The 25,118-nt window shown below is 52.5% G+C and overlaps 2 protein-coding genes across 6 annotated transcripts in view; both read right to left on the reverse strand.

The window, feature by feature from the left end:
• Window positions 1-12,340, reverse strand: part of CRK (CRK proto-oncogene, adaptor protein) — a 32,369-nt gene extending 20,029 nt beyond the window's left edge. Inside the window, exon 1 of one of the 2 annotated variants that reach the window (XM_003816839.7) lies at window positions 11,939-12,340. In XM_003816839.7, the coding sequence (XP_003816887.1) occupies window positions 11,939-12,179 (241 nt within the window). In that variant the 5' untranslated portion in view covers window positions 12,180-12,340. The remainder of the gene's footprint in view (window positions 1-11,938) is intronic. The other variant, XM_034941220.3, reaches the window with a different exon arrangement.
• A 7,912-nt stretch (window positions 12,341-20,252) lies between these two features.
• MYO1C (myosin IC) overlaps window positions 20,253-25,118 on the reverse strand; it is a 29,122-nt gene continuing 24,256 nt past the window's right edge. For 3 of the 4 annotated variants that reach the window (XM_003816837.6, XM_034941222.3, XM_034941221.3), the window contains exons 26-32: window positions 24,481-24,574; window positions 24,331-24,386; window positions 24,066-24,201; window positions 23,917-23,987; window positions 23,537-23,634; window positions 23,297-23,396; window positions 20,253-21,822 (exon numbers count right to left, since the gene is read on the reverse strand). In XM_003816837.6, coding sequence (XP_003816885.2) covers window positions 21,796-21,822; window positions 23,297-23,396; window positions 23,537-23,634; window positions 23,917-23,987; window positions 24,066-24,201; window positions 24,331-24,386; window positions 24,481-24,574 — 582 coding nt within the window. In that variant the 3' untranslated portion in view covers window positions 20,253-21,795. Of the gene's footprint in view, window positions 21,823-22,978; window positions 23,397-23,536; window positions 23,635-23,916; window positions 23,988-24,065; window positions 24,202-24,330; window positions 24,387-24,480; window positions 24,575-25,118 lie in introns of those variants that run through there. The other variant, XM_063598840.1, reaches the window with a different exon arrangement.

Consider the following 25,118-nt stretch of genomic DNA (forward strand, 5'->3'; position numbering starts at 1 on the left):
TAATTTTTTGTAGTAACGGGATTTCGCCATGTTGCCCAAGCCAGTCTCGAATTCCTGAGCTCAAGTTATCCATCTGCCTTGGCCTCCCAAAGTGCTAGTATTACAGGCGTGAGCCACCATGCCTGGCCTTGGCTTTGTTTTTTGAGACAGGAGTCTCCCTATGTGGCCCAGGCTCATCTCAAACTCCTGGGTCCAGCGATCCTCTCACCTTAGTCTCCTGAGCACGTGATTTTGTTATTTCTTTTTAGAGACAGGGTCTAACTCTGTTGTCCAAGCTGGAGTGCAGTAGTGTGATCACAGCTCACCGCAGTCTTAAACTCCTGGGCTCAAGATATTCTCCCACCTCAGCCTTCTGAGTAGCTGGGACTAAAGGTGCGGGTGGCATTGCACCCAGCTGATTTTTTTTTTTGAGACGGAGTCACATTCTTGTCACCCAGGCTGGAGTGCACTGGAGCAATCTTGGCTCATGGCAACCTCCACCTCCCGGGTTCAAGCAACTCTCCTGCCTCAGCCTCCCAAGTAGCTGGGACTACAGGCCCGCGCCACCACACCCGGCTAATTTTTGTATTTTTAGTAGAGACAAGGTTTCACCATCTTGGCCAGGCTGGTCTCCAACTCCTGACCTCGTGATCCATCCACCTCGGCCTCCCAAAGTGCTGGGATTACAGGCGTGAGCCACTGTGCCCGGCCCTTCACCCAGCTGATTTTGAAATTTTTTTTTATAGAGACAGCGTCTTGCTTTACTGCCCAGGCTGCGGTTTTGTTTTTGTTTTCTGAGATAGGGTCTGGCTCTGTGGCCCAGGCTGGAGTGCAGTGGCATGATCTTGGCTCACTGAAACCTCCACTTCCTGGGCTCAAGCCATTCTTTCACCTCAGCCTCCCAAGTCGCTGGGACTACAGGCATGCACTACCATGCCCAGTTAATTTTTGTATTTTTTGTAGAGACAGGGTTTCACCATGTTGCCCAGGCTGGTCTTGAACTCCTGAGCTCCAGAGATCCACTTGCCTCTGCCTCCGAAAGTGCTGGGTTTAGAGGTGTGAGCCAGGGCGCCCGGCATTTTTTTTTTTTTTTTTTGAGACAGGGTCTTGTTCTGTCACCCAGGCAGGGGTGCAGTGGCATAATCTCAGCTCACTGCAGCCTCCACTTCCTAGGCTCTAGTAATCCTCCCACCACAGCCTCCTGAGCAACTGGGACTATAGGCGCACACCACACCTGGCTAGTTTTTGTATTTTTTGTGGAGATGGGGTTTTGCTATGTTGCCCACGCTGGTCTCGAACTCCTGGGCTCAAGTGATCGGCCCACCTTGGCCTCCCATAGTACTGAGATTGCAGATGTGCACCACTGCAGTACTGAGATTGCAGATGTGAGCCAGTGCCGTACTGAGATTACAGATGTGAGCCACTGCATCCAGCCTATTATTAATTTTAATTATATGTGAGCCACTGCATCCAGCCTATTATTAATTTTAATTATATGTGAGCCACTGCATCCAGCCTATTATTAATTTTAATTATTTGCTTATTGGGATTTTTCTTGTGCGTGAAAGGGTTTTTTTTTTTTTTTTTTTTGGAAGACAGAGTCTTGCTCTGTCTCCCAAGCTGGAGTGCAGTGGCTGGATGTCAGCTCACTGCAACCTCCACCCTCTGTGTTCAAGCAATTCTCCTGCCTCAGCCCCCCAAGTAGCTGGGATACAGGTGTGTGCCACCATGCCCGGCTAATTTTTGTAATTTCAGTAGAGACACAGTTTCACCATGTTGGCCAGGCTGGTCTCAAACTCCTGACCTCAAGTGATCTGACCGCCTTGGCCTCCAAAAGTGCTGGGATGACAGGCGTGAGCCACTGTGCCTGGTATGTGATAGGGTCTCACTCTGCTGTCCAGGCTGGAGTGCAGTGGTGCAAACTCAGCTCACAGCAACCTCCCTTTTTTTTTTCTTTTTTTTTTTGAGACGGACTCTTGCTCTGTTGCCCAGGCTGGAGTGCAGTGGCGCGATCCTGGCTCACTGCAACCTCTCTCTCCTGGGTTCAAGTGATTCTCTTGCCTCAGCTTCCCAAGTAACTGGGATTACAGGCGGCCGCCACGACACCAAGGTAATTTTTCGTATTTTTAGTAGAGATGGGGGTTTCGCCACGTTGGCAAGGCTGGTCTCGAACTCCTGACCTCAGGTGATCCCACCGACTTCAGCCTCTCAAAGTGCTGGGATTACAGGTGTGAGCCACTGCACCCGGCCGCAGCCTACACTTTCTAGGCTTAAGCAATTCTACAGTCTCAGCCTCCCAAATAGCTGGGACTATAGGCACAAGCCAACCACCAACACCCAGCTAATTTTTGTATTTTTTATTTTTACTTTATTATCATTTTTTTGAGACAGAGTCTCACTGTTGCCCAGGATGGAGGGCAGTGGTGCAATCTTGGCTCACTGCAAGCTCTGCCTCCCAGGTTCACGCCATTCTCCTGCCTCAGCCTCCCAAGTAGCTGGGACTACAGGCGCCCGCCACCACGGCCGGGTTTTTTTTTTCTGTATTTCTAGTAGAGACGGGTTTCACCGTGTTAACCAGGATGGTCTGGATCTCCTGACCTCGTGATCCGCCCGCCTCGGCCTCCCAAAGTGCTGGGATTACAGGCGTGAGCCACCACACCCGGCCGTGACTTTCTTTGTGTTTGGCAATCCCATAGACACAGAAATGTAAGCAAAACGCCACGGAAAACCTTTGATGTACTTTACTTATAAATTATTTTTCTATTCTGTCACTGTAATAATTTCACAGAGAAATGCCCGTTTCTGTGAACTGCTGGGGGCCATTCAAGCTTCATTGATCCAAACTCCAGAAGGAAGGGAGGAGAACAGAACTCCCAGATAAGCCCAAACCTCACCATGGCTGTGTGTTCCGGCTCCTTTTCTCTCTTTCCTCTCCTTCCAACCACAAACAGCCAAAGGCAGGAAATAGAAGGGCGGGAAAGGAAGGAGGCACAGTCAGCCAGTCTAGAGAACAGAAGCAACGACAGGATTCTCATAGCTATCTGGGACTTGGAAAACCTCAATGACTTGTTCTACATCACCCTGTGCTGGATTCTGAACGTGGAGTTAGGAAGTCACACAAACGGAAATCAAAATCAATGCAAGGAGAGGATATCCTTTCGGCTTCTCGGTACCTGCTCAGCCCGTTACTTCTAAGCTTTCCAAGCATTTCAAGCCTCAGGTTACGACCATCTTTACAAGGACACTCCCTCCCTGAAGGTTTCATGAAGAACACCTGAGGGTTCTGTGGGCTAAAATAGGCCCAATCACTTCCGACAGGTCTACAAGAGCGGGCCAGGCTCTCCTTGATCTCACAGCACTGTCTCTTTTCCTTTTTTTTTTTTTTGAGATGGAGTCTCCCTCTGTTGCCCAGGCTGGAGTACAGTGGTGCGATCTCAGCTCACTGCAACCTCTGCCTCCTGCCTCCTGGGTTCAAGCAATTCTCCCTTCCTTAGCCTCTCGAGTAGCTGGGAATACAGGCGCCCACCACCACACCTGGCTAATTTTTGTATTTTTAGGAAAGACAGGGTTTTGCCATGTTGGCCAGGCTGGTCTCGAACTCCTGACCTCAAGTGATCAGCCAGCCTCAGCCTCCCAAAGTGCTGGGATTACAGGCGCGAGCCACCACACCCGGCCCTCTCTTTTCCCTTTTTTCCTCAATTCTTGCTCCCTCCCTTCCTTCTCTGCCTATGGTATTTACAGGGGTTGCTTAGATAAATACCCACCAATACAAAATGCTAAAAAGGCCACTGGCTCGGGAGGCTGAGGCAGGAGAATCGCTTGAACCCGGGAGGCGGAACTTGCAGTGAGCAGAGATCGCGCCACTGCACTCCAGCCTGGGCGACAGAAGGCCACTGGCTTCCATCTGAGAAGATATATGGCCTCCTAAGCAAATAGAATGTTCTAAAGATGGTGGGTATGAGGATGGTCCTTTGCAGGTTTGGTGCATTGTGGCTCTCATTTTCTAGCTGTCTGAGTTACCTAACTTCTGTGTGCCTCACCCCCGACTCTGCAAAATGGGGTCAAATACCTATCTAATAAAGTTCCTAAAGTGGCTACAGGCTGGGCATGGGGGTTCACGCCTGTAATCCCAGCACTTTGGGTGGCAGAGCCAGGCAAATCACTGAGGTCAGGAGTTCAAGACCAGCCTGATCAACATGGTGAAACCCATCTCTACTAAAAATGCAAAAATTAGCTGAGCATGGTGGTGCACGCCTGTAGTCCCAGCTGCTGGGGAGGCTGAGGCAGGAGAACTGCCTGAACCTGGGAGGCAGAGCTTGCAGTGAGCCGAGAATATGCCATTGCACTCCAGCCTGGGTGAGAGCAAGACTCCATCTCAAAAAAAAAAAAAAAAAAAAAAAAAAAAAAGTGGCTCGTACATTATAGGTGCTCAATAAAAAGCAACCAATTCTCCAAATTCCTTCAGCAATTTTCAATTCATCCTCAAATCCAGAGCCCACTGGACCGTTTCCCAGAGAAAATTCCACAGGATCTCAAGATGCTTCTCAAAAGTTCTGTGGTCAGGCAGGTGCGGTGGCTCACACCTGTTATCTCAGCACTTTGGGAGGCTGAGGCAGGAGGATCTCTTTATTTTTTCTCTATTTTTAAAAACTGATTTATTAACCAATCTTTAGGAAGACATCTGTTGAGGCCAGGAGTGCAAGCCCAGCCTGGGTCATACAGTGAGGCTGTAGTGAGCTATGACGGAGCCACTGCACACCAGCCTGAGCAACAGGGCCATCAGCAGTCTCACGCTACCTCCAGAAGTGGCTTGGCCCAGCTGCCAGCCTGGCATGTAGCTCTTCACTACCTCGAGGGAGTATCACAAACTATTACCACCCTAGCTTCTGTCCCACGCCTTCAAAATGAAGCACGTTTTATGCCCCCCTCCACCCACTAGCGCAACAGGTGGGATGAGCAGGTAACAGGAGGCACCATCTTATTTCCATGTGCTGGACCCGAGGTCCTTTCACACTTACGGATGCACTCCACCCAGGCACCTACTCCCCAAGACAAACTGTTTCACCAGTTCCTACCATCCACAGCATGAATTCCAGAGCCTCTCAAAGATAAGAAGTTTTCCATGTTGCTTGAAAAGCCCCCGCACCTCAGCTATGTTATTAAGATTCAGATACACGAAATGCTTATGGAGTACTTACTATGCCAGTACTGAACATGGAATATCATTCCAACAACCCTATGAGATCAGTATTACTACTTCCCTCCTTCACAGATGAGGAAACCGAAGCAGAGAAAAGTTAAACAATTTGCCTAAAGTTACACAGGTAGTAAGTGGTAGGTAAATAAGGCCCAACCCAGGATCCACAGCTCAAGCTTATAACGACTCTCCTAACTCACACTCCTTCAGCTGTGTCAACCTGAAAGGTTTAGCTGTTCCAAGAGAAAAAAAACTAGTTTCTTGCAAGCATTCCAAGGAGGTCCATCTTGAAGCCCAACCTGACAGAATGTGACCAGTAGACTTGACCAAGCCCTTCCTTATGGCCCCAGGGAACTCCCAAGCTATGGCACCACAGGAAGCCTTTGCAAGCTGAGGACCCAAGACAAGTTAAAAACAGGTTCAACGGAAAAGGCTGAGAATCACTGGCCCATTCTGTACCCATGCCTTTAAAAATAATACCCAGCTGGGCGCAGTGGCTCACGCCTGTAATCCTAACACTTTGGGAGGTCAAGGCAGGCGGATCACTTGAGGTCAGGAGATCGAGACCCGCCTGGCCAACATGGTGAAACCCCATCTCTACTAAAAATACAAAATAATTAGCTGGGAGCGGTGGCGCATGCCTGTAATCCCAGCTACCTACTCAAGAGGCTGAGGCAGGAGAATGGCTTGACCTGGGACGGGGAGGTTGCAGTGAGCTGAGATCATCCCACTGCACTCCAGCCTGGGCAACAGAGCAAGACTCTGTCTCAAAACATAAATAAAGTTTAAAAAATAAGGCGCGGTGGCTCAGGCCTGTAATCCCAGCACTTTGGGAGGCCGAGGTGGGCGGATCACGAGGTCAGGAGCTCAAGACCATCCTGGCTAACATGGTGAAACACCGTCTCTACTAAAAATACAAAAAATTAGCCAGGCGTGGTGGCGGGCGCCTGTAGTCCCAGCTGCTCGGGAGGCTGAGGCAGGAGAAAGGTGTGAACCCGGGAGGCGGAGCTTGCAGTGAGCCAAGATCACGCCACTGCACTCCAGCCTGGGTGACAGAGCCAGACTCCAGACTCCGTCTCAAAAAAAAAAAAAAAAAGACAAGGCCAGGTGCAGTAGCTCACGCCTGTAATCCCAGCACTTTGGGAGGCCGAGGTGGGCAGATCACGAGGTCAGGAGATCGAGACCATCCTGGCTAACACGATGAAACCTTGTCTCTACTAAAAATACAAAAAAATTAGCCGGGGCATGGTGGTGGGCGCCTGTAGTCCCAGCTACTCGGGAGGCTGAGGGAGGAGAATGACGTGAACCTGGCAGGCGGAGCTTTCAGTGAGGTGAGATCACGCCACTGCACTCCGGCCCGGCGTGGGCGACAGAGCGAGATTCTGTCTCAAAAAAAAAAAAAAAAAAAAAAAAAGATAAAAACGACACCTAAGCCATTCCATATAATTTTCACCTATGTACTGTGTAAACAAAATATACTCTGTAGGCTAGATGCGATGGCTCACGCCTGTAATCCCAGCACTTTGGGAAGCCGAGGCGAGCGGATCACTTGAGGCCAGGAGTTCAAGACCAGCCTGGACAACATGGCAAAACCCCGTCTGTACTAAAAATACAAAAAAATTGGCTGGGCATGGTGGCGCATGCCTGTAATCCCAGCTATTTGGGAGACTGAGGCAGGAGAATTGCTTGAACCCAGGAGGTGGAGGGTACAGTGAGCTGAGATCGCGCCACTGCACTCCAGACGGGGCAACAAGAGCGAAACTGCCTCTCAAACAAAACAAAACAAAACAAATAGGCCGGGCGCGGTGGCTCACGCCTGTAATCCCAGCACTTTGGGAGGCCGAGGCAGGCAGATCACAAGGTCAGGAGATCGAGACCATCCTGGCTAACACGGTGAAACCCCATCTCCACTAAAAATACAAAAAATTAGCCGGGCATGGTGGCGGGCGCCTGTAGTCCCAGCTACTCGGGAGGCTGAGGTAGGAGAATGGCATGAACCCCACGGGGCGGAGCTTGCAGTGAGCCGAGGTTGTGCCACTATACTCCAGCCTCGGTGACAGAGCGAGAAACTGTCTCAAAAAAAAAAAAAAAAAAGCAATAACAATTTTAAAAAGCTTCATCATTGACTTTAGATAGCAGATGTGTATTGTCTGAATAATAAAGCCAGTGGCACGATCTCAGCTCACTGTAACCTCCGCCTCCGGGGTTCAAGCGATTCTTGTGCCTTAGCCTCTCCAGCAGCTAGGATTACAGGCGTCCGCCACCACGCCCAGCTAATTTTTGTATTTTTTAGTAGAAACGAGGTTTCACCATGTTGGCCAGGCTGGTCTCGAACCCTTGACCTCAAGTGATCCACCCTCCTTGGCCTCTCAAAGTGCTGGAATTACAGGCATGAGCCACTGCGCCCGGCCTCTTCTTGCCATTCTTTAATTCTGGTCTTTAAAAAACCTGGGCTGGATGTGGCTGTATGTACCTGTAGTCCCAGCTACTCACAGCCTGTGTCAGAAGGGCTGCCTGCCCCAAAGTTAAGGGCTGTACTGCACTATGACTGTGCCTGTCAACAGCCACTGCACTCCAGTTTGGGCAACACAGTGGGGGAAAAAAAAACAAAAAACACAAGGCCGAGGTGGGCGGATCACCTGAGGTCAGCAGTTCGAGACCAGCCTGGCCAACATGGTGAAACCCCGTGTCTACTAAAAATACAAAAAAAAAATTTAGCTGGGCACGGTGGCACATGCCTGTAATCCCAGCTACTCGGGAGGCTGAGGCAGGAGAATCACTTGAACCTGGGAAGCAGAGGTTTCAGTGAGCCGAGACTGCACCACTGCACTGTAGCAGCCCGGGGGGCAAGAGCGAAACTCCATCCAAAAACAACAAAACAAAAAACACCAAGTCTTAGACTCCAGGGCAGAGGCAAAGTATTGAGAATATTGAGGATACGGACCTCTGTGTGCACTGCTGAGATGCCAAAAGAACGCTGGCTTTGACAGAGTGTAGTGTAAAAGGGTCAGCTCTCAGGTCAGAATGCCTAGGTTCAACTTCTGAAAGTCATTTATTAGTTGTGTGACCTTAAGCAAGTTACTGAATCTATGAGTGTTTCCTCCTGTATAAAATGGGAATATTTTAATAAATGGAGATCATATTACTTATCTCACTAGATTGTCCTAGACAGTAAGTGAAATAAGGTACATAAAGTACTCAAAGTACCTGGCACAGAATAACCAATCAATAAACATTAGTTATTAATATTGTATACGCCTCTCTAAAAAATTCAAGAAATTTCTCTGTGTGACTTCAAAAGGACTTGGTGAGGGGGAGAACAAAGATTCAGTACTTAGTACTTGAGATTTGTGAGGTACAAAGTAATTCTGAGGTTATACAGACAGGCCAGGCACTGGTGGCTCACGTCTGTAATCCCAGCACTTTGGGAGGCCGAGGTGGGTGGATGATCAGGTTTCAGCAGTTCGAGACCAGCCTGGCCAACATGGTGAAACCCCATCTCTACTAAAAAAATACAAAAATTAGCTGAGCATGGTGGTGGGCGCCTGTAATTCCAGCTACTCAGGAGGCTGAGGCAGGAGAATTGCTTAAACCTAGAAGGCAGAGGTTGCAGTGGGCCAATATCGTGCCATTGCGCTCCAGCATGGGAGACAAGAGTAAAATCTCGGTCTCAAAAAGAAAGAAAAAAAAAAAGACAGCAACTGGCCAGGCACAGTGGCTCACACCTGCAATTCCAAAACTTTGGGAGCCTGAAGCATGAGGTCTATTGAGATCAGGAATTTGAGACCAGCCTGGACAATACCGTGAGATCCCTCATCTCTACAAAAAAATTTTCAACAGTTAACCAGGCATGGTGGATACGCCTGGAGTCCCAGCTACTCAGGAGGCTGAAGTGGGAGGATGGCTTGAGCCCAAGAGGTCAAGGCTGCAGTGAGCTGTGATCGTGCCACTGCACTCCAGCGTGGGTGACAGAGGCTCTGTCTCAGAAGAGAGAAAAAGACAGCAACTGAATCGTAGAAAATGGGGTACAACATGGCAGAAAGAATTATCACAATACTCGTGAATTGTCCACACCCCATCCATAAACTCTGGCAATCTTCACCTTCTTTCCTCAGCCAAGGAACTGAGTTCTTATCTGTTTTGAAAAGGTGGTGCTTGATTATCAAGGTAAGTGCTGAGACATAAAATCGTTATGCTAAGATATGAAAAAATATCAAGCTAACAAACCTGCCTGCTGCCATTTTCAACTTTGGCAACCAACAAACACAAACAAAAGGCTGAAAAGTGAGTTTCAACGACAGTTTGCCATCATGTGACGACATATAATGCAAAACCCCAGATACTATGCAGGTGGCATCAAAGTAGAATATATCTGGTTCAGGGCCAACACAGGTACATCAATATTCCCATTTCATAATACTATTAAACAGGCCACAATGAGAAAGATCAAGGATAATTTGTGAGCTTATAGACCCCGTACTGATTTTTAAAAAATGCTTATGTGTTAGACTGGGTGTGGTGGCTCACGCCTGTAATCCCAGCACTTTGGGAGTCTGAGGTGGGCAGATCACCTGAGGTCAGGAGTTCGAGACCAGCCTGGTCAACTTTGCGAAACCCCAACCCTACCAAAAATACAAAAACTAGCCAGGCGTGGTGGAGTGTGCCTGTAATCCCAGCTACTAGGGAGGCTGAGACAGGAGAATCCTTTGAACCCGGGGAGGTAGAGATTGCAGTGAGCTGAGATTGCACCATCGCACTCCAGCCTGGGCAACAAAAGCGAAATTCCGCCTCAAACAAACAAAGCTGGGTGCGGTGGCCCACGCCTGTAATCCCAGCACTTTGGGAGGCAAAGGCGAGTGGATCACCTGAGATCAGGAGTTCAAGACAAATCTGGCCAACCCGGTAAAACCCCATCTCTACTAAAAATACAAAAAATTAGCTGGGCGTGGTGGTGATGCACACCAGCAATCCCAGCTACTCGGGAGGCTGAGGCAGAATCACTTGAACCCAAAAGGCGAAGGTTGCACTGAGCCAAGATCGCGCCACTGCGCTCCAGCCTGGGCGACAGACAGAGAGACTCCGTCTCAAAATAAATAAATACACAAGAAATAAATAAGAAAAATTAAAAAAAATTGGTATGTGTTGGCCAGGCGCGGTGGCTCTTGCCTGTAATCCCAGCACTTTGGGAGGCCAAGTCTGGTGGATCACCTGAGGTCAGGAGTTCGAGACCAGCCTGGCCAACCTGGTGAAACTTCGTCTCTACTAAAAATACAACATTAGCTGGTTATGGTGGCGGGTGCCTGTAATCCCAGCTACTTGGGAGGCTGAGACAGGAGAATCGCCGTGAGCCGAGATTGCGCCACTGTGCTCCAGCGTGGGTGACAGAGCAAGACTCCGTCTTAGAAAAAAGTAAAATAAAAATTGGTATGTGTTAACAAAGAGACTGCCTATCCAATTCTCTATTTCTGGCCGGAGCGAGTAAATCTAAATTAGAACTATCCTACAAGGGCAAGTCTACAAAGGATGGCTCAAGAGCTTCCTGATTCATATGAGACTAGTCTGAACCCATTCTCAGCTGGCCAAGAAGAAACTGCTTCGACTTGGCAACAGTGTGAAGGCACGAGGACTCCTGATGCTGTTACACAGGTACACATACAATGAGAACCCCAGAATTACTTTGTACCTCACAAATCTCCAGTACTAAGGGCATCTATGTATTCCCTTAAAACAGTCCCAAATCAACTCCAACGGCATCGGTAAGACAGTCAATCTCAGGGATCCCTCCCTGGCAAGGAAAACCCAGCGCAGGTAATTTATGTTCTTGGCGTAGAGTCTGTTCCCAATATCCAGGAAGGCTCAGCCCGCAGCACCATCTTACTGAGCAAGGTCACGCCCTGAAGTACACACCGACAATGTTTAAGTCCAAGGAAAATGAAGTTCCAGTCACTTACAGGGAAGGGTCTGTTTCCATTGCCTCACTTCTGGTTTATTTTCTGGAATAAAATGTCTTTCCTCCACTAAACACTCTGAAAACCAGAACTCTCTAACGGCGGACAGTCTTCTGGACGCTTAGATCTCTTGCACATAGCCAGGCATCGCCCTAAACTGGGTTGGGCTGGTCACTGAAGGCTTTCTTCTACCACTATTTCTTCTAGCACTTAGTTCACCACCTTCGTCCTCCACGGGGGAAGAGGACGGTACAAAGATTTTGGAAAAATGCCCAAGAAAGGAAAAAATTGACCGGTTTCCTGAGGGTGTCTCCATCCCTCCCGGCCAGTATGTGGTGACTTCCTACCAAAGGCCACCAGGGGAGCACGGCCAAACCCGGCTCTCCAACACGGCAGGAAACGTTTCCAGCCTAAAAGCCACTTGTAGGATTATCGGATTCATTCTGGGCGCCGCTGCCAAGTGATGCCCCCGCAGTGCCAACATCTCCCTCAGCTCTTTGTCCCCACGTTGCCTTGCCCTGCCCTACCCTTGCGCCTGGCCCGGGAGCCAGCCCCACCCTGGGGCCGAAGCAGTTCCCCTTCCCCGCGGCTGCCCTCCCCAGGCACACCCCGGGGCCTCGGTCCGCGGCTCTTCCTCCCCCACACTCCGGCTCCCCGGGTGGGAGCGAGCCCGAGCAGCCGGCGGGCCCCTGCCACGGTCACCCAGCCCTCTGCCCACGACCCCCGAGGGTCCGCTCTCGAGGACCAGCCAGCCAGGCTGGGAGTTCCGCGGCCCTCACCCCACCCAGGGCCCGCCGTCCCGTCAGTCCCTCACCGGGCGGAGGCTGAGCGGGCGACGGTGGCACCGGCGGGCGCGGGCCGCTGCTGTTGATGATGTAGTGGGAGACGCGCGAGTTCTCTGAGACGCTGAGCACATAGTCCCCGGGGCTGGTGCTCGAGTCCCGCACCAGGAACACCCCGTGCCGCTGGCCCTGCAGCAGCGCCACCGCCTCCTGCCGACTCAACCGCCCCCAGTACCAGCTACTCCGCTCCTCCGAGTCGAAGTTGCCCGCCATGGCTGCCTCCGCGCCTAAACGCTGGGGTGCCGCCGCCGCGCGCGCCCCTCCGGCCCCCGGCGCCCGCCGCCCAGCGGACCGGCTCCGGTTTCAGCTTCACAGCAGCGCCCGAAATGGCGGCGGCAGCCGCGGGCCTTCCCCTCCGGAAATGACGCGCTCCCTGCCCGAGGGAGGCTGCCGGGAATGGACCCGCAGCCCGCCATTGGGAGAAGGGCAAGGCGCCCTCGCGCGCGCACTGCGCATGCGGCTTCATGGGCGGTGCCGCCCTGCCCGGCCCCGGGCTGCGGAGGATGGGAGGCGGGGTCTAGGGCCCGAGGGGCGGGGCCTCGCAGCCTCCCGCAGAGACGCGCGCCTGCGCTGCGGACAGAGCGGTGCTTCTCTGGGCCCCGGTTCCTGGACGACCCGGGACTTCTAGGCAGCGACTCCCAGACAGAATTGGAGGAGAAAAGATGCGTGTGGCCCTGGGACCTGAGTTCTCGGCCAGGCTTCCTGCGATATCAGTCTGTTTCTTTTTTCTTTTTCTTTTTGAGACGGAGTCTTGTTCTGTCGCCCACGCTGGAGTGCAATGGCGCGATCTCGGTTCACTGCAACCTCTGCCTCCCGGGTTCAAGCGATTCTCCTGCGTCAGCCTCCCGAGTAGCTGAGACTACAGGCGTGAGCCACCGCGCCCGGCTGATTTTTGTATTTTTAGTAGAGACGGGGTTTCACCATGTCGGCCAGGCTGGTCTCGAACTCCTGACCTCAGGTGATCCGCCCGCCTCGGCCTCCCAAAGTGCTGGGATTACAGGCGAGAAACATCGCGCCCAGCCACGTCGGTCCGTTTCTGCTCGTTCCTCTAGCTTCTCCACAGACCAGCTGACTTTCTCATTTTCATTGATTCACCTAGGACATTGTTGTTGACACTCCACTTGCACTGCGGGTGCAAAGGTTATCAAGGCTGGGCCCTGCACTCCTCGAACTCACAGACCAGTGAGAGGAACCAGGAAACTGGATGACAAAAGGATGACAAATGCTGACAAACGCTATCATGGGAAACGGACATGAACACAGAGCAGAGCCCCCACAGCCAGTCTGTGGAGTAATCCAGGAGGGCTTCCCAGAGGAGGCAGCATGTGTTGACTGCTGAATGACAAATGGGGAAGGACATTCTTTTTTTCTTTTTTTTTTTTTTTTTTTGAGATGGAGTCTCGCTCTGTCACCCAGGCTGGACTGCCTGGGCGTGATCTCGGCTCACTGCAAGCTCCGCCTCCCGGGTTCACGCCATTCTCCTGCCTCAGCCTCCCGAGTTGCTGGGACTGCAGGCACCCGCCACCACGCCCGGCTAACTTTTTGTATTTTTAGTAGAGATGGGGTTTCACCGTGTTAGCCAGGCTGGTCTCGATCTCCTGACCTTGAGATCCACCCACCTCGGCCTCCCAAAGTGCTGGGATTACAGGCGTGAGCCACCGCACTCGGCGGGGAAGGACATTCAAAGCAAAGGGAGCAGAGTGTACCAAGCCACGTGAAGTACAGAGTTCTCTTCTCTTTTGAGGCTTTGGGGTCACCTGCCCAGATAATTCTAAACACTAAATTGTAGCCAGGGGCATCTCCTACTCTCACTGCCCTCATGATTGCCTCTGGACTGTGTTCCTACGAGTGTCGTGCTCGCTGGTGCTCTTTCGTCTGGCTGCCCCTAATCGCACTGCAAACAACTCCCACTGAGTTTTCTAAAATACAGATCTGGCCAGGTGCCGTGGCTCATGCCTGTAATCCCAACACTTTGGGAGGCTGTGGCAGGCAGATCACCTGAGGTCAGAAGTTCGAGACCGGGCTGACCAATATGGTGAAGCCCAGTCTCTACTAAAAATACAAAAATTAGCCAGGTGTGTTAGCGGGCGCCTGTAATCCCAGCTACTCAGGATGAGGCAGGAGAATCGCTTGAACCCAGGAGGCAGAGGTTGCAGTGAGCCGAAATCGTGCCACTGCACTCCAGCCTGGGTGACAGAGGGAGATCCTGTCTCAAAAAATATATATATGTATACAAATCTGAATGTGTTGCTACCTTGTGTAAAACTTTTAACAGTCTTCAGGTGTTCAAACTCCCAGTTTAGCTCAGAGCATAAAATCGGGCCACAGTCTCTCTCTCTTTTTTTTTTTTTTTAGATGGATTCCTGCTCTGTTGCCCAGGCTGGAGTGCAGTGGCGTGATCTCGGCTCACTGCAATCTCCGCCTCCCGGATTCAAGCGTTTCTCCCTGCCTCAGCCTCCCGAGTAGCTGGGACTACAGGCACCCGCCACCACGCCCAGCTAATGTTTGTATTTTCAGTAGAGACAGGGTTTCACCATATTGGCCGGGCTCATTTTTTTTTTAATTAAAAATTTTTTCTGGCCAGGCATGGTGGCTCATGCTTGTAATCCCAGCACTTTGGAAGGCCAGGAGGTCAGGAGTTCGAGACCAGCCTGGCCAACATGGCAAAACCTCATCTCTACTGAAAATACAAAAAATTAGCTGGATGTGCTGGCGGATGCCTGAAGTCCCAGCTACTCGGGAGGCTGAGACAGGAGAATCACTTGAACCCGGGAGGTAGAGGTTGCAGTGAGGTGACATCGCACATTGCACTCCAGCCTGGGCGACAGAGTGAGACTGCATCTCAAAAAAAAATGTTTTTCTTTATAGCCGGGCATGGTGGCACATCCAGCTATAGTCCCAGCTACTCAGGAACCTGAGGCGGGTGGATCACTTGAGCCCAGGAGTTCGAGGCTTTATTGAGCTATGATCATGCCACAGCACTTCAGCCCAGGTGACAGAGCAAGACCACCTCTCTGAAATCATCATCATCATCATCATTTTTTTAAGAGATGAGGTCGGCTGGGCGCGGTGGCTCACGCCTGTAATCCCAGCACTTTGGGAGGCTGAGGCAGGTGGATCACGAGGTCAGGAGATCGACACCATCCCGGCTAACACGGTGAAACCCGGTCTCTACTAAAAATACAAAAAAAATTAGCTGGGCGTGGTGGCGGGCGCCTGTAGTCCCAGCTACTCAGGAGGCTGAGGCAGGAGAATGGGTGAACCCAGGAGGCGGAGCTTGCAGTGAGCTGAGATCGAGCCACTGCACTCCAGCCTGGGCGATAGAGTGAGACTCCGTCTCAGAAAAAAAAAAAAAGAGATGAGGTCTTCTTATGGTGCCCAGGTTGGACCCTAATTCCCGGGCTCCAGGGGTCCTCCTTCCTCAGCCTCCTCAGTAGCTGGGATTATAGATGTACCACTGTGCTGGTCCACAGTCTCATTTAACTGCTCCTATGTGAATGCTGGGTTTCTTTTTCCTGGAATGTTCTTCTCCCCACTTTGGAGTCTCAAATTCAAATGTCTTCCCTTTCTTTTTTTCTTTTTCTTTCTTTCTTTTTTTTTTTGTTTTTGAGTCGGAGTCTCGCTCTGTCGCCCAGGCTGGAGTGCAGTGGTGCGATCTTGGCTCACTGCAAGCTCCGCCTCCCGGGTTCACGCCATTCTCCTGCCTCAGCCTCCCGAGTAGCTGGGACTACAGGCGCCCGCCACCGCGCCTGGATAATTTTTTTCGTTTTTTTTTTTTAGTAGAGACAGGGTTTCACCGTGTTAGCCAGGATGGTCTTGATCTCCTGACTTTGTGATCTGCCTGCCTTGGCCTCCCAAAGTGCTGGGATGACAGGCGTGAGCCACCGCGCCCGGCCCAAATGTCTTCCCTTTTAACCATCCCATCACTCCCTCTCTTCATCAACAGCAGTATGTCCAAATTATTCCCATGACAGCTCTTACCCATTTTACTGTAATTTTTCATTTGCAGTTCTGTGTATGTCCTCAAAGGCCAAGCAGCTAGTCTATGAGGTGCTCCAGAAGCATTCAGGACCGCTAACATTGATTCAGAGATGACCGTCTGCCAGGCACAGTGCTGACTGCCTTTGTGTGGATCATCTCATTTAATCCTCTCAACAACCTTATTTGACAAGTATCCCCACCTTACAAAAGAGAAAACTGAAGCTCAGAGAGTTTAAGTAACGTGTCCAGAGAGACACGGTCGCAGAGTGAGGAGCTAGGGTTCAAATCCTGGAAGGAGAGACAGCTATGGTCACTCTGCTCTACCCTCAATTTTCTGAGATAGGAATTGGGAGGAAAGGGTGGCAGAAATCTACAATTTTTAAAAAGCAGTAAGCTGTGGATTATGGTCTAACGAATAACACAGCCCTTCTGGACTCACCTTACACACCCTTGGGCCTGCTCTGGGGAAGTGGGGGGTGGGGGACTGGGAGGCACAAGGGCACCTTTCCTGCTGCAGGTGACTCATCGTGACCCTGGCTTAGTCACAGCCTGGCACCGTGAGCCAGCAGAAGCAGCCATCCCAGTGTGAATTCTGGCTGGTCTGTGAGCTCTGGACCTTACCCAGAGACTGCCTGTTCCAAAGCAGTCCCTCTGAGATCCCTCCCTAGGGCATATGGAAATTACAAGAAAAATAATTTTTTTTTTTTTGAGACGGAGTTTCATTCCTGTTGCCCAGGCTGGAGTGCAATGGCACGATCTCAGCTCACCGCAACCTCCATCTCCCGGGTTCAAGTGATTCTCCTGCCCCAGCCTCCCGAGTAGCTGGAATTACAGGCATGTATCACCGTGCCTGGATAATTTTTTGTATTTTTAGTAGAGACAGGGTTTCTCCATGTTGGTCAGGCTGATCTCAAACTCCCGACCTCAGGTGATCCGCCTGCCTCGGCCTCTCAAGGTGCTGGGATTACAGGTGTGAGCCACCGCACCCGGCCAAAAAAGAATTTTTTAAAGAAGAATAGACCATCCTGGCTAACATGGTGAAACCCCGTCTCTACTAAAAACACAAAAAATTAGCCGGGCGTGGTGGCGGGCACCTGCAATCCCAGCTACTTAAGAGGCTGAGGCAGGAGAATTGCTGGAACCCGGGAGGCAGAGGTTGCCGTGAGCCGAGATCGAGCCCCTGCACTCCAGCCTGGGTGAGAAGAGTGAAACTCCATCTCTAAATAAAGAAATAAAAGAGAACTCTGGGGCACCACGTGAGGGGAACTCCAAGGAGAGTCTTGGGTAGAGACGGAGCGAGGAGCACAGGCAGGATGCTGCGCCTTCCAGGAAAGGTCAGTAAGATGTCCCCACTGGCAATGTGATTCTGGGACCATCGAGAATGGGTTATTTGCTTTGCTGCGTGCAAACTCCTCTCATCGCTCCAATCTTTTAGGGAAGTTGCTCACACAAAGGCCTTTTTGCAGAATCAAGGAGAAGGTACCCATTTCCTCTGCCACTCTTCTCTGCCCCCAGCCTTCTTCCCTTTCCTCTCAGGAGACTCCACGTTCCTCGAGGGCTTTGCCTTGCTGTTCCCTCTGCCTTGACCACTCTTGCTCCAGATCCTAGCCGTCACTTCCTCTCCTCGTTCAGGTCCCTGCTCCGATGTCATCTCCTCTGTGAGGCCTTGCCTGACTGCAAACTACACACCAACACTCCCTCTCCCCTTGTCTGCTTTGCTTATTTTCCTAGCACTTATCTCTTTCTAATATGTTAGGTATTTTCCTTACGTATTGTCTCTATTCTTTGCTAGAGTGTAAGCTCCATGAGAGCAGGGGTTTGGGTCTTTTTGTTGTTCCTGCTATATCCCAAGAGCCTCACTGAAATCCTGGCACATTGCAAGCATTCCTTCAATTCATACTGGTTGAATGGGCCGGGCGCGGTGGCTCATGGCTGGAATCCCAACACTTTGGGAGGCCAAGGCAGGCGGATCATGAGGTCAGGAGTTCGAGACCAGCCTGGCCAATATGGTGAAACTCCGTCTCTACTAAAAATACAAAAATTAGCTGGGCGTGGTGGCACGCACCTGTAGTCACAGCTACTCAGGAGGCTGAGGCAGAATTGCTCGAACCTAGGAGGCAGAGGTTGCAGTGAGCCGAGATCGCGCCACTGCACTCCAGCCTGGGCGATGCAGTGAGACTCGTCTCAAAACACACAAACAAACAAACAAAAACCTGTCGCCCAGGCTGGAGTACAGTGGTTCCATCTCAGCTCACTGCCACCTCCACCTCCCGGGTTCAAGCAATTCTCCTGCCTCAGGAGGCCAGGTTGGTCTCAAACTCCTGACCTCAAATGATCCACCCACCTCGGCCTCCCAAAGTGCCGGGTTGAATGAAGGAAGGATGAATGGAGAACTGGCGGAAGCTCTTGTCTAGAGCCAGCATTAGCCTTTCCCATAATTGGCAGATATTTCCTGGAGGTCACTGGACTTCCCTCAGGATGTGAGCTGAGGGCACAAACCAGTCCTGGTTACCTCTCAAAAGGTCAGAGTAGGCTGGGCACGGTGGCTCACGCCTGTCATCCCACCACTTTGGGATGACCACTTTGAGATCGTGCCATTGCACTCCAGCCTGGGTGACAGACTCTGTCACAAAAAAACAAACAAACAAAAAAAGGCGGACGTCTGGGTAATGTCTGCGATGTCATTCTCGCGTGCATTCTGGTTTGCTAGAGATAGGAATGTCGACACAGTTATAAAGCATGTAATTGCACTTAATACCTATCTTATCTATCAGCTTCTTGGAGCCATCGTTACTGCTGATAAAGTGGACGAATAATTGTGGTTTCATTTTTCCTCGGGAAAATTAATCAAGGAGAGAGGCGTCAAAATGTAGGTGTGCGTACAGGATCGTGTCAAGCCCAAAATACCACGTTGCGTGGTATCTCCTTGTTTGAGAGTCTCTGCCCCAGGTTTCAAATCTAAGCTCCTCAGGCAGCTGGCCTGACCCCGGACCAAACCTGTTCTTGCCTCTAAGCTCCACATGCACCGTTCCCTCCACCCACAGCGCGCCGCCCTCTTGGAAAAACTCACAGCCATCTGCTGACGAGCTCCGTGGTTGCAGCTTGAAGCACTCATTCTTTTTTTTTTTTTTTTGCTCTGTCGCCCAGGCTGGAGGGCAGTGGCATAATCTCGGCTCACTGTAACCTTCGCCTCCGGGGTTCAAGGGATTCTCCTGCCTCAGCCTTCCGAGTAGCTGGGATTACAGGCACACGCCACCCTGCCTGGCTAATTTTTGTATTTTTAGTAGAGATGGGGTTTCACCGTGTTGGCCAGGCTGGTCTTGAACTCCCAACCTCAGGTGATCCACCTGCCTCAGCCTCCCAAAGTGTTGGGACTACAGGCGTGAGCCACCGTGCCCGGCCCACTCATTCTCTTTCTTGTGGAGGTGACACTGATTTCATTTTGGGGAGTCATCTCCTCCCACTCTTGGTCCTGTGGTTTCCGGTGTGGGTTCCGGTGTGCCCCTGGTAGCTCTGTCTCCAGGGGCAGGCACTCGATCCAGGCCTGACCAATCAGAATCTACTCCTCTCTCTGGCTACAGTGATTGGGTCAGGGTGGATGCCTCATTCAAGGTGCTGCACTGAGAATCGGCTCTGAGACTTCCACATTTTGGGAAAGAGGCACTTCCTCTTTCTGCCTCCAATGCTGAACTGACAGAATGAAAGCCTGGAGCTGTGGGTGGCTGTTGCTGCCACCCCACCTCCAGGTGAGAATCTGCTTGGGAAAGAAGCCACTGTAGAGGAAGGTTCAGCCAGGCGATGGTTCCAGACACATTCCTGACAGTGTGTGAGCACCTGGAAGTAGCCTTACTCTGGGATTAAGGTGCTAATGCTTATAAATATCCTTTTTTTGGCCCAAGCCAGTTTAGACTGGGTTTGTCACTTGCAACAGAATTTGAACGAGAGGTGGCCGGGCGCGGTGGCTCATGCCTGTCACCCCTGCACTTTGGGAGGCCGAGGTGGGAGGATCACCCAAGGTCAGGAGTTCGAGACCAGCCTGGCCAACACGGTGAAACCCAATCTCTACTAAAAATACAAAAATTAGCCAGGTGTGGTGGCGCATGATGTAGTCCCAGCTACTCGGGAGGTTGAGGCAAGAGAATCACTTGAACCTGGGAGGTGGAGGTTGCAGTGAGCCGAGATCACACCACTGCACTCCAGCCTGGGTGACAAGAACGAGACTGTCTCGAGAAAAACCTGCAACACGAGGCCCTTGGTTGCCTTCCGGGGCCCTCTTCGTTTCCTAATATTCATAAGGAGACCACATTGGCAAACACGTATTGCTTTATTTAGTGTTTCTCTGGATTGCAGAAGTGTCAGCAGTGGGCTGAGACCCCCAGAAGGGCATAGAGGCAGCTGGGCAGCCCCCAGGCCCTTGAGGGTAGGAGCAGGGAGAAGCAGCAGAAGGAGGTGATGCCCCTGCCGCTCCTCCCAAGGCCAGCCCCGTCCCCACGCTCCCATGCCAGGGAGGGGTCAGGGGCCAGAAAAGGCCCTACATCCTTGAGTGGGGCCCGAGTGTGCGGGCAAGCTGTCTGTCATCCCAAGGCCTGGACTCGGGCAGAGGCGCTTTTCCCACCTGGTGGCTCCCAGGGCCAATTGCTGGTCAAGGAGCCAGATATACTCTTAAGACATGATGTGGGTTTTATGGGGCTCCCTGGCTCTGGGAGTGGCAGTGAGGCACGCTGAGGAAGGGCTGCCATCTTGGTTTTGTGGCAACCTGCCGTATGACCGTGGGCAAGTGCCTTCTCCTGTTTGGGCATCTGTCTTCTGCTCTGTAACATCAAGGGGCTGGGCTGGATGATCTCTCAGTGTCTTCCAACCTCTATGGTCTAAGACGGCCTTCCCCACTCCAGCACGGCCTCAAACTGGGATGATGAGGACAGTAAAAGGGCATTCTTTTTTTTTTTTTTTTTTAAGACAGAGTCTCGCTCTGTTGCCCAGGCTGGAGTGCAGTGGTGTACTCTTGGCTCACTGCAACCTCCACTTCCTGGGTTCAAGTGATTCTCCTGCCTCAGCCTCCCGAGTAGCTGGGATTAGAGGCGTGCACCACCATGCCCGGCTAATTTTGTATTTTTACTAGAGGCGGAGTTTCTCTATGTAGATCAGGTTGGTCTCGAAATCCTGACCTCAGGTTATCTGCCCGTCTCTGCCTCCCAAAGTGCTGGGGTTACAGGTGTGAGCCACCATGCCCAGCCTAAAAGGACATTCTTAAGGCAGAAAGAAGGGGGCAGGCAAGGGTGGTCTCAGCCCCCAGATGGAAGTCAGAGTGGGCTGCAAAAGATGCAGATGGGCAGGCAGGGAGACAGGTAAACAGACAGAAAGACAAGGTGCCAAGGGAATCAGGAGGAGAGGTGTCCTGGCCAGGGAAGAGGGCACCAGAGCCCAGCCCACACAACCTCTCGGCTACATTCCTTGCCCTGCTGGAGTCAGGGAAAACACATCCACTGTGTCCTTGGGTGGGAAATGGCTTTTTTTAAAAAATAGTTTCCTATAAAGCATCAAAAAAACCTCAGAGAAAACCTCAGCAAAAGTTCCCTTCTCTCAAATATTTGGCATCGGCAGTAGGGCTGGCATGGCTCGCTCTGGCCCTGGCTTTCCTATTGCTGTGGCCCGGCCTGGCCCACTCGTGGGGTAGCTCCTGGCCCCTGCTGCTCCCTCAACAGAGGGATGGGCAGGAGGTGGGAGATTGCAGGTGGGCTTCGGGGTGTCCCTGGGTCCCTGTCTGGAAGTTCGAGTCTTTGGTAACTGGGAAGGGGAGGAGGAGAAAAGCAAAGCATTGGGCGTTGGGAGGGTCCAGTGGGCGCCTTTATCACCGAGAATTCAACCGTGGGGCGACCTGTGGGGGCGGAGAGAGACGGCCAAGTGGTGACGGGAGCAGACGGGGGCCCTGGTACTCAGACTTTTTTTTTCATCCTTTTTTTTTCCTTTTTATGGAGAATGGAGTCTCGCTATATTGTCCAGGCTGGTCTTGGACTCCTGGGCTCAAGCTGTCCTCCCACCTCTGCTTCCCTAAGAGTTGGGATTACAGGCATGAGCCGCCGCACCCAGCCCCGGTGCTTAGATTCATGGGTTCGATGCAGGCAGGAGTCGGGGGGCCTAGTGGTCTCCATCCTGGAGACTCAGACCTGACTCCCATAGGAATGCCCACCGCCCTGGCCAGAGTGAGCCTGTCCTCCCTCCTGGCACCCCCAATCAGCCTGTATATCTTCCCTGCATTGCCGTGCTGCCTTTTTTTTTTTTTTTTTTTTTGAGACAGGGTCTCATTTTGTCACCCAGGCTGGAGTGCAGTGGTGAGATCCTGGGTCTCATTGCAGCCTCAACCTCCTGGGCTCAAGCGATCCTCTCATCTCAGGCTTCTGAGCAACTGGGACTACAGGCACACGCCACCACACCAGGCTAACTTTTTTGTATGTAAATTCTGAGAAGGAATTTTGCTCTTATTGCCCAGGGTAGAGTGTAATGGCGCAATCTCGGCTCACCGCAACCTCCACCTCCCGGGTTTAAGCGATTCTCCTGCCTCAGCCTCCCGAGTAGCTGGGATTACAGGCATGCGCCACCACACTCGGCTAATTTTGTATTTTAGTAGAGATGGGGTTTCTCCAGTTGGTCAGGCTGGTTTCAAATCCCAACCTCAGGTGATCTGCTTGCCTTCGCCTCCCAAAGTGCTGGGATTACAGGCGTGAGCCACTGTGCCTGGCCTTTTTTTATTTTGAGATGACATCTCACTCTGTTCCCCAGGCCTGGAGTGCAGTGGCATGATGTCAGCTTACTGCAATCTCCACCTCCTGGGTTCAAGCAATTCTCCTGCCTCAGCCCCCACTAGTAGCTGGTATTACAGGCGTGCACCACCACGCCCGGCTAATTTTTGTATTATTAGTAGAGATAGGGTTTCACGATGTTGGCCAGGCTGGTCTCGAACTCCTGATCTCGGGTGATCCACACACCTCGGCCTCCCAAAGTGCTGGGATTAAAGGTGTGAGCCACTGCACCCGGCCTTTTGCATTTTTTTAGTAGATGGGTTTTGCCATGTTGGCCAGGCTGGTTTCAAACTCCTGGCCTCAGGTGATCCACCCGCCTCAGCCTCCCAAAGTGCTGGGATTATAGGCATGAGCCACCGTGCTGCCACCTTTACAACTTTCTGCACTGAGGGGCTCTCTCTGGCCCTCATGGGTGGGCCAAGGGATGGAAGAGGTGGTATGATGGCCTCTGGATGAAGGCCCATGGTGAGGTGCCCGGGCTCTGCCAAGCACAGCCAAGGAAGGCTTGGCTATCACAGCCAGGCTGTAAGCGGGAAAGCAGGCCCCACTCACCACAGCCAGGTGCCCGTTCTTGGCCTTGGTGATGAGCAGCTCCGAGCCGGGTGTGAAGTCAATGGTGCCATCCCTGCCGGGGCCCCCTGCAAACGTGATGCTGGGGGAACGGGGTGGGTGAGGGTTTTTCCATGGAGGCAGACCCCCAACCCTAAGGTGGACCCCCGCCCTGTCCCTGGGTGCCCACACAGCCCCCTCGCCACCCCCCTGCCCTGTCCCCGGGGGCCACCCGCGCCTCACCTGCCCTGGTTGATGTTGATGCTGTTCACGCGGTCGGCACTGAGGGCTGTCTTGGTCAGCGTCTCAATCACGTGGTCACTCTGCAGCACCACATCTCCCTGGGGGGCCAGGCAGGAGGAGGGGTCAGGCCCTGCCCAGAACTTGAGGAACCCCCGCCCCACCTCCCCATCCACCTCCTGACCCCCCAATCCACCCCCCATGCACACCCCCACCTCCCCATCCACGCTCCCACCTCCCCGTCCACCTCCTGACCCCCCAATCCACCCCATCCACCCTCCCACCTCCCCATCCACCCCCACACCCCCTATTCCCTCATCCACCCCACCTCCCCATCCACCTCCCCCATCCCCCACCACTCCTCCCCATCCACGAAAAGGCACCTTTTGCTTATTGTCCGCACGCTGTACATGAAGCACAAAAAGACTGTCGCTCAGGCTGCTGACAGAGATTCCTGAGGGGAGAGGGCAAAGGTCAGAGGTCGAGGGTCAGAGCAGGGGCCCTCCCCCTGCAGCCCTGGACCCTGGCTGACCGGTCAGGTTGGCGTAATCAATCCTCTGCTTGACTTTGGCGTCCTCCACGATGACGACGGCGTTGGGCGTGAGCAGCAGCTGCCGGGAGCGAGGCTTGTAGCCCTTGCGGTCGTATTTCACAACAGGCACCGCGTACTGGGGACAGAGGCCAGGCTGAAGGGGCTGGGGAGAGGCTCCCAAGGCTCCGCCCGTGCCCTGACCTGCCTCCAGCTCTCGGGCAGCAGCACCGTGCTGCTGGACTCAGGGCTGCAGGCAGGCTCTTACCTGAATGGGCTCAGAGCCCAAGGCCTGCAGCACTCGGGGGCTGATCTCATCTGTACCTGCAACTCAGATGGCGGGGAGGGAAGTCAGTGGAGGCAATGGGGGACCAGGATGGTGACAAAAGGTCTGAGTGCTGGAAAGTCAGGGGCTCACCAAGCCGAGTGCTGATGAAGAGCCTGGGTACACTCTGAGGGTAATTATCCTTCTTGCCCTTGAAGATCTCACTAGCCACGGCCTTCTGCTGCAGCTGAGGAGACAAGGGGGGTGAGGAGAGTGTCATGGTGGGGAGCACCATCTTGGGGGGGCAGAGCCAGCCTTAGGACCTGAGACAGCCTCCCTCACCCGCTTGCTGGTCCCTCTCTGGCTCAGCACCAGGAGGCTGAGCCCTGCCCCCCACACGCCCATCAACCCTCCACTTCCTGACCCTCTGCCGCCACCAAGCACTCCCCAGCGGGGTCATGAAGGCACTGCCGGGTTTTGAAACTGGCCTTGGTAATGCTTCCCCACCCCATCAGGCCCTGGTGGCCCTGAGACTCGGCTCCAGCTTGGGGTCTTGTAAGCAGCAGATCACTAATACTCAAGGTTACTGGGTGGGTCCTTTAGCATCATCCAATACTGAGTTGGCAAAAACACGGCACATCAACCAATGCCTGTAATCAGGGCAGATATCACCAATCGACCCGAGTGAAGACGCAGACTTTTCAACACAGGGTTCTGAGCAGTCTCTACCAATCAAGGGCAGTTGGCTCACGATATGAACCCTACTGGCCACCCCAGATGTACTCCAGTGT

The sequence above is a fragment of the Pan paniscus genome, chromosome 19, assembly GCF_029289425.2.
Source record: "Pan paniscus chromosome 19, NHGRI_mPanPan1-v2.0_pri, whole genome shotgun sequence".
Taxonomy (NCBI): Eukaryota; Metazoa; Chordata; class Mammalia; order Primates; family Hominidae; genus Pan; species Pan paniscus.